The sequence below is a fragment of the Hippoglossus stenolepis genome, chromosome 13, assembly GCF_022539355.2.
Source record: "Hippoglossus stenolepis isolate QCI-W04-F060 chromosome 13, HSTE1.2, whole genome shotgun sequence".
NCBI lineage: Eukaryota > Metazoa > Chordata > Actinopteri > Pleuronectiformes > Pleuronectidae > Hippoglossus > Hippoglossus stenolepis.
This window is the reverse complement of record NC_061495.1, coordinates 14,829,196-14,841,858: the sequence shown is the minus strand read 5'-3', so window position 1 is coordinate 14,841,858 and position 12,663 is coordinate 14,829,196. Positions and strand designations below refer to the sequence as shown.

At 45.2% G+C, this 12,663-nt stretch overlaps 1 protein-coding gene across 1 annotated transcript in view; it reads right to left on the bottom strand.

Annotated features, from left to right (window-relative positions):
* The window catches only part of LOC118119573 (anosmin-1), a 43,445-nt gene that overhangs the window by 16,846 nt on the left and 13,936 nt on the right, over positions 1–12,663 (bottom strand). Inside the window, exons 3-4 of the mRNA XM_035173638.2 lie at positions 3,252–3,314; positions 2,656–2,878 (exon numbers count right to left, since the gene is read on the bottom strand). Of these exons, the coding sequence (XP_035029529.1) occupies positions 2,656–2,878; positions 3,252–3,314 (286 nt within the window). The remainder of the gene's footprint in view (positions 1–2,655; positions 2,879–3,251; positions 3,315–12,663) is intronic.

Here is a 12,663-nt window from a genome sequence, read left to right as displayed (position 1 = left end):
ACTTTCTCTCAGCTCGCCCTTTCCAAGGAAAGCTTTCGGGGTGAGGTTCAGTCCAAGAATCATACAGGGCTCATTCTTCAATGGCCACACGTTTACTCCCAGCCATGATGTAACTGCTGCTGAGGCACGATCGCGAGCGTGGCGTCCATTCATCTCTTAATCACGCCAACAATTACACTCCAGGAATATAATTTTCAATACTCACGCACATACTGTCATATAACCGCTGTTCTAATTACAGTGGTTGAGGTAAACACTACAAATAGCGCTTAAGGTAAACGGCGGATGGCTGACGGACTAATTAACTGACTTGTTGTGACAGTGTGAATATTGTTGAATTGAATTTCCCGACAGACGTTTTTTTCACATATTTTTTGTTTTAACTACCTCCTACAGCCACCACCACCCCGGGTTCATTGTTTTCCATTGCTTTCACAATAAAGTGCAGAATTGTGCAGAAAACATTTGTGAGAAGTTAAGTTTGCATCACATGTGGCACTTTTTCTTCCAAGGAATGGAGAGAAAGATGTGAAAATGAAAGACATGCAAGAGCCTAATATAATAATGATACATGCACATCTTTTCTGTGGCTCACCTCCACAAACACATCTTTGAGACGACATTACCGAGCAGTGGATGATGGGTAACAGCGTCTCTTCTATTGATTCTATTGAAGCTCTGCAACAAAATAAAAGCCCTGTGGGGTCCTGATCACTGCAGTTTCTCTCCATCAGGGACACATGCACATGGGCCCGGGCACCCCAACCTGAACACGCACACACACACACACACACACACACACACACACTCACACACATCTGAGAGTCATCTCAGTGGGGGAAACGCTCCATTTCTCTCCGCTTGTGTTTGCTAATGGCTTCCAGCATCACAGCTCATCACGGCGAAGGCTACATACACACTTGGTGCACACATAGAAACAATTTCGCTCTTCAAACCATGAGCAACTAATTAGACCTTTAACACCGAGGACTGGGACAGGAATTCCATCTGGACTTTCACCAACACACTCGACGTGATTCAGTGTGAACGCAGCGCTGACGGCGACCCGTCATGAGCTCAAGGTTTGGACTAAATCGGCGAGTAGAGGCTGCTTGATTTGAAGGTCTCGTGGCGCCGAGAATGGTTTGCATTGAGTGGGTGAATTGAAATTTTCAAGGTTACGCCCGCTTTCATCTTCCCCTCGATTAACGTGCTGTTCACCTTTAGAGCGTGGCATCCACCGTGACCTCCCTCGGGATCGTTCCAAATCTAACGTACAGTAAATACCAGCATGCTCTTCTGAGTGTACGCACTCAAATCCACAAATCGCATACTCTTGCCTCTGTCTGATAATTACAGTGTGCACAGTGAAACATGCTAGGACTCACTGCAGTGTGTTTCAGAGGCGTGCAGCAGCTACAGTTTATCACTGTTGCACTTCAAAGCTTGATTTAGACTCAGTGCTCTCACTTCAGCATCTCCTCGACTTTGTTATGGCCCCGGGCGGCCAGCAATTGTGTGCTGATAGTGTATGTAATGCAGTTCCAAGCTCCCATCTCCAAGTTCAGGGGCACTCGGTTCTCTCACATAATGACTCGGCACCCTCAGACCGTCAGGCCGCCCTGGGCAGCGGCTATTAAACAGTTTTACTGGAGCAAAGATTCTTGAATACATCTGTGTCTGTGAAACTCTCGAGCTTATCCGGCAAATTCGAGACAGAGGATGTAATCAGATTTAAAACAGAAACAGCACTAGAGCGCTGTGTGGGTGAAGCGCAACACAGAAAGAAGGGATTCATTATGCTAAGCAGGTTGTTAAAAATTGTGCAAGACAATCGGCAATCTACGTCACTGCGATTTTAAATTAACATTTGATGAAGAGGGGTCGATTGGTTCAATGCTATTTATGAATATTATGCAAACTGCAAAACTTAATCACGTTAAAATCGTGACGTTTGTGTTGGACCATCACCAGACATTAAACATCATTTATTCAACGGGGAAAAACAGAGAGGGAGGTGTATCGAGTATTCAGATGGTAAACTGTGTTCATCTAATCCCTCTTGAAGACAGAACGGGGCAATGATTCATTAAAAAGATGATTTGTTTGGGTCTAGCAATCAGACACTTTTTACATCACTGTCATCCAACATTTATGACATAGGCTATCTTAATGTTTACTAAGTAACCACACAGTAGGGCTCAGCAATTAACTGAAAATGTATCGAAATTGACATTATAACCTCTAACTGACTTAATCTTGCTCATGGCAGTTAACTCGGTTAATTATTTCCCCAATGCGTGCATTTACGAACTGTTGGGTTTCTGCTATATGTTCATTTTGTGCTCACTTGTTACTACACACAAGACGTGCACAGCCGTGACATCAGGGTTAAAGTGACTAAATACATGTGTGAAGAGCAACAGAGACGATCACATCATCATCAAGCATAAAATAATTGTTCATCAATCGTCATCGAGGTAAAAGTCTGAAATAACTGTGCTATTGATTTGAAGTCATATCGCTCAGCCCTACCACACAGTAACGACGACTTCATTCTCAAAACAGTATAACTTTAAAGAAGATTTTATTGGGGCAGAAAGGTTTTACTGTGACACAATAAAAATGTTGAGTCTAATCGCCCTTGAGCATTACCTTTGTAGAGGTTTTTGGGCAGCTGGCAGGTGTGGCCGCAGCCGTTCGAGCAGCACTTTTTCACACCCGAACATTCTCCATCCTCCTCGCAGCTCTCCACGCAGGCTGCTGCGAAGCCGCTGGCCTTCTCCGGGGCGGGACAGTCGCCCTGCTTCACGCCCTCTACCGACTTCAGGAACTCGCAGCTCGTGAGACACTCGTAGTGCTTCTTGGGAAAGAGAGGCTGAGGAGTGGGGGGAACGGTGACAAGAAGGAGGAGGAGGCGGAGGTGGAGGGAGGGAGGAAGGAAGGAAAAATACATGTCAGATGCTTTTTAAGACCAACCTGCCTGGCTGCAAACAGGCAGCTCTGTGAGCTAACAGGGATTGTCCTATTTACATTTCAGCTCATGACTCACTGGAACGGTGAGCACATTGAGCAGCTTTGATTTATCCTCCTAGAAAGAGTGAGTGTGTGTGTGTGTGTCGTTACAGTGCAAAAAGAGTTACTTCACACTCCTCCTAAAGTTTCCCCCTTATTGAATTTTTCCACTAAGTCTGAGAGGCTCAAACACTCTCGAGTCTGAGGCAACCACGGTATTTGTGGTAGTGACATACCTCACATAAATCCTGGCACTGGTTTTCCTTCAGGTCCCAGGATTCCTTGCAGGGCTCCAGGCACTGTGAAAAGGAGAAGGGTGTCAGTTCTTCAAAGAGCCAGCCACATGAAAGGGCCACTGCAGCGGAGATGGTGCTCTCGGAGCTGGAGCGCTGGCTGCCTGACAGGCACCTCACTCAGCCACTTCCCCCTCCACGTCCACAACAACCACTCACACTTTTGTTTTGTTTCAGATGCCCCCCCCCCTTACCGTCACGAACCATCCTCTACAAAAGCAAACACGGGGCACAGTGGTTGTCCATTATGAGCAGACAGGTACACACTTGCCTCCCTGTGTCTAGAAACCTATTGATGCTTTGCTTTTGCGTGGTGTGGGCCCTGAGATTCCTGCTCCATGCCTCAACACTACTATCCTCCAACGCTCTCCATGCCTCATTCTCATCCTGCCACTTCTCCTGCTCATGTCTGGGCCTGATACACTCTGGCACCGGCACTAAACACCCTTCTCTTAACCACGCCGAACAGAGAGCGTTTAATAAATGATACACTTGGTTTAATGTTCTTGGGATTCCCTTTTTTTCAAACACGTGGAACAGATTTACTGAATGCTTGGCACAGGCCCGGGATGAAAGAAAGCCCTCAGTGTGAGTGCAGCTCGGAGTCATTTCGCCAAACATAATGGGATGATAAAAAATTTTGAATGAAAGTTTTACCAATCGAGTCGAACTCCGCTCGCTTTAAATGCAGGAGCTCACCCTGAACGAATCAAATTCAACAAAAAGCCGGCGTAATGTAACACAAAAAGTCCATGCATGTCCAATAGAATCAGGCATAGCTCTGCCACAGGAAAAGGGGAATGTGTCGGGATGGGGCTGAAATGAGCCGGGGTCTCGTGCGCTCCTGTTGCTGGCCACTGAGAGCGGGGTGCGAAAGAGAAGAGCAAGTTCACTCAAACAGACAAACCGCTGCCAGGCTGCTTCTGTGCTGCGATGGGAGCAGCCAAAACCACACCAACCAGAGACCTGCCAAAGTCACTTATTCAGCTTCGTTTCTTTTAGACTCCTGCACCAGCTACAGCACTGAGGCTACATCCGCACGACTACGTTTTAATTTGAAAACACATAAATTCTGCTACAGATGCGCCAGGTGTCCACACTACCGCAGAGTTTAAGAGCTGATAAAACAGAAGTTTGCAAACGCTGCCGGCCCCGGTTTAGGGTACATTCACACATATGCTAATGCAAAATAGCAAACAATTTTACAGGTCACCAAAGTTGAGCTGAAGTTCGCCTCTGAAACATTTGCGAATGTGTGAATGGGCCCTTAGTGAAAAACTGCATTTTAGTCTGGACGCACAGAAACAGAGAATAGTTGGAAATGATGACGAATCCGCTCATAATCGCTCCCTGATTGGGTCATGTCATTTGCTGATTCATCAGTCTGTCTTTGCATCAACTGTTTACATGCCTAGGAAACAAGAACTTATTCAAGCTTCTCGTTTGTAGGCTAGCTCTTCTTCTCGAGTTTTCAGGCGTGTCAGTGTGGACAGAGATTGATCATTTTATTTTGAAAAACGTAGTAGTATGGATGTAGCCAATAAGACAAGTACATTTAGAGCATCTCCATTCATTGTCTGGTACAGTCCAAAATGTTGCTCAGTGAGAGGTGGAGACAAGGATAGAGCCGATATGGAGATCAGGCAGAGGAGCGCCGGATTTGGCCAGAAGAATAAAAAAAATATATTATCAGAAGAATCTGTCATGTTATGCAAGGTGGAGTGGTTAAATGAGGGCGCCTACTGTGGAGTGTGTTCAACACAGAGCTGATGTAAGAAATTTCACATCTCAGTCAGGGGGCCAGAGCTGTATTTATGACTCTTTAATTCACTCATTAGACAGCTCTGTCATTATTATGCCATTGCCAGTGAAAAGTTTATTTGCTTTTTATGGAGTGCAGTGGACGGCCGCATGATGAAACATAAACCTTGCTTCTGGAGGAACATGCTGCAATCACGACCGTAACACACGCCTGCCAGAGGCCAATTACACTCGGCTTATTCAGCTCGCTGCCGCTGCCCAGCCTCGTCTCCGGCAGCCGAGATCCCTGTGTGGACTCGGTGTTGAGTGTTTAACAGTCGGCTCAGAGAAGGGAGGGGGAGGAGGTTGGGAAAAGGGTATTTGCTTAATTACTTCGCGGCAGTATAGATATCACCACGGTGTGATAAAAGTGAGGTGTCGGAGGACAAAATCAGACACCTCGGAGGGGGGGGCACGTAGCTGTGAGAGATTAGAGCTCCGATAGAGACTAATGTAGTTTCTACCGAGCTGATCAGGTGAAACTGCTGCAACACCTCGGAGATTTAAGATGACATACGAGCTCAATGTCCAAGTCGCGCCTCGTCGTATAGAGGGTCTCTCCAGTTTCATCATCATCTGCTATTAATAATATTGGGACCTCACATCATTAATTATGTTCTCAGTTGTGTCCACCCAGAGTAAAAGCTTGCGACGCAGATGGGCAGTAGCAGTAACCTCAGCACTGCGGCCTCACAAGAGCACCGTGCAGAAGCAACGAGGACTTGAGGCAGTAACTGTGCCGTGCACCAGTGTCTAAAGGACACTGCCAGTAGACGCACATGTTAAAGCCCCCAAATCCCTTCTACAAATCACTGAACATACACACATAAGCCCGGGGATCAAGCTCATTTTACTCATTGAAAGATCTTGTGTGCGCGGACTGAATGCATTCCATTGGCTTTCCCTGAGGATGAGTCTCTTTCTGGTTCAACACAATCACAACTGCACAAGTGAAAATAGAACTGTCGTTACCTCGAGATGCTGGGGCTTGCGTGCCAACCGGCATGAATTAACACAGCACACTGCGTACCAGGGATATTACAACACAGATCAGTACGCTGTGTGTGTTAGGTGTCGTCTCACCCTCCCGGTAACAAGATTCTGGGGGAGGAAGTTCCAAACTGGCACGAACTGCTGGAGGAGCAGTTGAAAAAAAATACTATCAGGAGAGTTGCTTTTGCTAAACGATCGGATATTTCGTAAGCGGCACTCTTAAGAAAACTCTGAGCATTTCTGTCGAGGCAGTGATAGTTCCCTGCAGGTGTGCTGAAAACTGACAATCTGTCATCGTCTCTCCCGAGCCACACCCACAACCTGACATTTAGGCAGGGAAGAGGAGGGCCGACGACAGATGTCTTGCCAAAGCAAATAGGACGACTGGATATAATTACAAAGGTGCTCTCATCAATCAAATCCCTGATTCTTATTTACACAGTTTGGCGCTCCGTTTAAAACCGAAGCATCGATGCTGCCAGAGACATGACCAGGAAAGGGCGATGGCATACTTTCTAAAAGCTTTTCTGAAATTTTATGTACACATGCAGATACACACCCTTATCATCCAGAATCATGGACCATTAGCCTTTGGCAAGCTATAATTATACCAATTAGGAGCTAATTGCGAGAAACTAAGAAAAGCAAAACCACTTCCAAACCATACAACTTACTGCATGAGTAAATTGTACAACATTTTTTAAATAATCAATGGGAACAAGTGAGGGGACATCTGCAGCATAACAGTGAATATTGGTGGTTTAAAGCCCTCTAGCATTTGCACATCTATGTTAGTAAAGCGGTTTTTTTAGACATTAACGCCACAAAATGTCCAGAAAATTGGGTCTGCACATTTGCTTTTCAGAGAAAATGCAGAAGAAGATTGTGAGTTCTGCTGCAGAAATTTGTCTTTCCAAGTTGACGTCTCCGTCTGCATCACCTCATTTTTAACCTGAGATATTTGTATTTTTGTGTTTTTTCACTTTTGTGTCCGTTGCGCGTTAGAAACATCATCAACAAGCCCAATCGCTTGCTGTGAATTCTGTATTCTCGCATGGGCTCACTTACACATTTTCCTGGGGGTCTGGCAGGAAAAGGTCCGGAACAACTGACTCTGACATTTGCGCTCTCACGTGCAGCCCCTCTGGAATATTACGGAGAAAATGTTCGGACTTCACTTCAAGTCTGAAAGCAGCTTATCTGACTTCCAAGAACTAGGCAGGGAAACACACCCACCCTGGAACAGAGGTAGAGAAAGTGGAGTAGAGAACATAATTGAGCTGGACAGTGTATCGGCAGGGTTTGGGTGCCAATGTCTGGGTCTCCCTCAAGCGAATCTCCCATGCTGGTAACACAGCTACCATCTGTTTTAATAGCATAATGCATATAATTATCCTCCGTGATGTTAACATATTTCTTGGCAAATTCCACCTTAAAAAAGACTCAAATTCTTTTGCTCTGTGATATAAACAAGCAGCATAAGGGTCGTTTCTATGGCCTTGGATCTGTTAGTCTCAACAAAAAGCGGCTGATTTCCCCTTTGTCCTCTTATCTTCCAGCCCAATAGTGACACATTCTGCATGGGTAAGTAGGAACATCCATAGCACTCTTTCACTCCCCATTTCACGCCGTAATAAAACGCAGCAGTTGTTACTCTGGGGCACCCTGAAAGGCATTCTGTGGGGGCCGATGAGAGAGTCGCGGGCTGAATGGCGGCCAACGCCACAGCCCATCTTCAGTTTGTCATGGCTGGGGACGGGGCTTCGGGGGGGGGTGAAGCTGGGGGAGGAAGAGGGAAGTGGTGGGGGGGTTTCTGTGCATAAAACGGCCTTCCTCCATCATAGGAGCGTGGTTATTTCAGCCTATCGTAAAAAACGCTAACTGCCTCCGAGTGAGTGGTTGCAACAACATAAACTATGAAAAACTGCGTAGATAAAATGTCATGCGATTGTTATTCTTTTAGTTAATGAAGCATGAAGTGCTACCAGTCAGGATCCCCCCCGGGCTCAATAATACACACTGTGTACAAAATAAAAGACAGGGCCGTAATTCATGCTGATAACAGATGACATTACCCCATATTGCCCGGACATATTTCTACAGTCACGGGCAGATGTGTGAGACGTCTATGACTGATACTCTTATTTTGTAAATGAAATTTTGACAGACACAAAACATGTGGGTACCTGTGCTTTTCCCCTGCATCTACGCAGTCTGCTGAAACTTGGCCGTCCCTAGTGCGTTCTCTCCCTCATTCCCACAAGCTCAAGAGATGACATCTGGGAGCTCAAATTCATCGATGGCGGCCCTGATGGGGGGGCGTTAAGCTCGAGCGGTGCCAACAGATATTTACAAGGTGCCTTTGCTGGCCCTCGAGACGGAGCCGCAGCTTTCGGCTCCTCTGGGAGACAGATATGAAGGGATCTGTGTTGTTGATCACACACACATTGTAAATCTCACCCCCCCCCAATCTCATTGAGTTATGGCGACTTTCTGCTGCCCTGGCGCTTTTCGCACTCCCGGTGACCGGACTCAATTATTCCAGCTGCTCTCTGCTCAGATCTATCGACCCATCCGGGAGGGAGTCGTTTCGGGCTCCGCTCCCTTCTCTATTAAAACAGGCACTTACTCCCAGTATTCACTCTCTATTTCACTTTTGTTCAGGCCATCGTCGCCGCTCGACATCCAAAGTTTCTCCTCGCCTCTTATCTCCTCTACGCTCCCATTTCTTCAACCCTGCCTCTCATTCCCTCCCTCACTGTCAGACCTTGTCTTCTCTAATCCAGATCAATTTTGAAACTCATCTTTTCCCTCTATTTTGGCTTTCTGTCTGCGCTAAGCCGGCGTGTTCATGCTCAGAGAGTGGACGCTTTCCAAAACTCCTTCCAAAGTAGATACATTTGAAAACAGCGGGCTCATGTTGCAGCGTGGACAAAGAATGAGCTTTTGTAATCATGTGATAAATCTTTCACAAACACAGCCAAGGCGCTTTCGCTCGCCAGCAGTGTTATGCGGCCATGTTTCTGTGGTTTCCCCAACGTCTTCCTGTGACCCCCGTGTGTGGTCACAGCTGATAGAAAACCAATGCAACACAGGTGATGCCACTGACACATGTTTTGTCGACTGTAAGACTAAATCAGCGCAGACGTGTGTTTAATATAATATGACAATCACAGACTCAGAGTCTCAATGGATGTTTTGCAGACAGGATTTGAGTTCACTGTTTTCATGCAAGAAATTCGAATTTAGTCGGAGTGAAAGAAAAGGTGGAGCTGAGTTACTAAAGCAAACATCAGTACCACCACGACCGACTGTACGGAAGCGATCACACCCCACACACACATCTGATGTTTTATCAAACAAGATTTTTTCCCCGGTGCTGGCTCTCATCTTTTGTTCTGATGATTCAACAGGGAGAGTTTCATGTCTCTTTGAAGTTCTGCCACCGCTCCCATACACAGTCTGCCCAAAATAAACACTTCAGTTACACAACACAGGGAATTTATAACCTTCAAATCAAACTCATTTGTTCCTCTAGACTGTTTTGTGCATTTGATATAGCAGAATTATTATTATTGATTATGTGTTAATATATATATGTCATATATAATAGATTTTAACACAACACAAAAGTATGTCAGTGACCGTGAGGTGTGTTTGGGCCTTATGAGACATAAAATAAAACACAGAGGAAGTACGACATGATCAGACATGAGCTGAACTGCGGACATTTTCCTGAAATGATCTGGAGGGGCTGCATGTGAGTCAGTTGCTCTGGATATTTTCCAGAACTTGTCCTGCCGGCCTCCCAGTTAAATGCCCGAAAAACGTCCCAGTGAGCCCACGTGAGAATACAGCAGGAAAATGTCACAGCAAGTGAGTGGGCGTTCCTAACACGCAATGGGCGCGAAACATATAAACGCAGATGAAGATGTGAACTCGGAAAGACGACGAGATTCGAGAGGTTTGGTGATAAAAGTCGACACTGTAAACAAAAACACTTTCCCCAAAAGAATTTATACATCATGTCCCGTCTTCTGGATGCTCTACCCAGACGCCACTCCTTGCGGATTATTCAAGAAATGTCCTGCTATTTCATCTGACTCAGGCAATCTCCTGCTGCAGTCCTCATACGTGAAAGGCAAACTCTATAATATGTCTGGACCCAATTTGCGGCAGATTTTCTGGAGTTCATGTCGAAAAAACAGCTAAGATTTTTTAGTGCTACACCTGATGATTATGTTCACGATCTCATATCCTGCTGATTAGTTTTTCAATTGCTCATTTCTTATGTCAACGTTAAAATATTGAATGTGTTGTAATTTTCCAGAGCTCAAGGGGATAATTTTAGACTCCTTGCTTCAAATTTAATTGGTCGGCCATGTATTCACAACAACCCCTATTTCTTCAGTGTGGTAGAAGGCCGAACCATTAAACGTGAAAGAGGAAGGAAAAAAAGAGAATTTCTATCCTTTTAAAATTAATTAGTTTTGAGAATAATCTGAAAACACAGATGAATGAAAAACTTTTTTAATTCTTCCACAACAAAGTGGACGTGTCTCAGCACCCTCTGTCCGTCACTTGTTCCCCTTCTCACCCTGCGTTCTCAGGGTAAAAAGCCACAACAAGGGCCACTAGCCTCGGTGGTTTCCTGTTTTCTCCCTCATTCTCAGTCGGGGCACATGCTCTTCTCCAAACTGCTTCACACAATCCACAGCCGGCTTGATTTCAACCCAAAGCCATAACCCTTCAAAGTCTATTATTTTAGACTAAAAATGTGTAACACGCCTAAAACCCTCATAGCTGCTTTCAGTTGATTCCCACTGAGACCTCCATTGCAGGTTAAACAGGATGAAATAAATTTGATCAAGTGTCGGAGTGGGTGTAAAATCATATGCTAGCTAGTCTTGCCAATGGGCCATTAAGTTCTGAAGGATTGTAAAAAATATAGCGAGTAAATCAGGAAAGCGATATCCCCCCACTGAACACACACAGTATTAAACTCAACCCAACGTGACCTCACGGTGTGTTTAGCACATTAGATATTGTGTGTTTTATGTCTGTGCTGCCGTGTATCAGCACAGGTGGGTGTAGAGCAGACAGAGAGCTGGATCAGATCAAATAGATTAAGTGGAGTTGCAACCGTACACACAGCAAGCTCACACAAGTGCTGACAAACATCCCATCAGGTTTTCTAATGAGAGGACGGCTGCTTATCTAAATACCACACTTATCTTATAACTGATCAGAAAGGAGAGATTTTAATGTCGTAACTGCACTAAAGCTGATGGAAGTCAGTAAAGCTGCTTTCGGACATGAACTGCAGGAAATGTCAGGACCCCATTTTCCGAACGTTTCGCTTCTTACAAATGAAAGAACACAGTAGATTGTTCGGGTCAGATGCGTTTACAACATCAGGAAAATGTCCGAAGCATTCAGGCGAGGAGCAGCACCTGGGTAGATCATTAAGGAGGCAGGACGCGGCGTATAAAAACATCGTCACCGATCGTCAAGAAGAACTTGAAACTCGTTGTCTTTCCAAGTTGACGTCTTCGTCAGCATCTTCTACGTGCATAGCACCTAATTTTCATTCTTTCAGTTTTGCGTCTGTCTCGTGTTAGAAACTCAATGGGTTCACGCAGACATTTTACTTAAGGATCTGGCAGGAAAAGTACCTGAAAATGTCCAGAGCAACTGATTGGCCGTTTACTTTCTCACATACAGCCCCTCTGGGAAATTTAAGGAAAATGTCCCGAGTTCAGTGCGTGTCTTAAAGTGATGATGCTTCCAAGGAGACAAAAATAAAAGTTTATATAATAGGTTTTTTGTTTCAGATAAACTTATACTGCAGCGGTTGCCGTGGGGTTTTCTCTTTCTCTGCAAACTAACAGACAAACCCACACGTCTTACCGTGTTGCTGTTTTCACAGCGAGGAGACAACAATTACTGCATGTCAGTGCCCGTGCACCTCATTTGTTCCCAGAGCTGAAGACTTTGAGGCACATGATGCCCGCATGGGATCCAGGTGGTCTATTTCTGTGTGTTTGTGCATGTTTGTGTAGGCGTCGAGCAAATTGGTGAATATCTGCTCTCCTCAGTCTCCCTGAAGGTGCCGGTAACCATATGGAAACAAAGCATTAAGATGTTTTCTTTAAATCTAAATTTGGTTTTGATATACAGGGCTGCCAGCTACTTTGTATTATCAGTAATATAAGTCATACAAATAATTCCAAATGTGCTAATTAATTCAGAGCAAGAGCTGATACAGTCTTCTTGAATTTCCCATATTTCCAAATCTCCAAGTGTTTTACAGCCCTGAGAGAGGACACAAGATCCCAACGTTGCCTGTGTCGTAATTCCTTCATATTTACAACCAAGCAAAACATCGTAGCAGTCCAGCTATTCCAGGGTGAGCTGAAATGTATACGGTTAAAGACTCTATTTTGTTTCTCAGCGCGGGGCTCGGAGACGGTGAGTAACCTAGCAGGTGGTGTCACAGACATTCTCCGAGCATTACTTTAATTATTAATTTAAATGCAGTTGAGGGCGCAGACAACAAAGA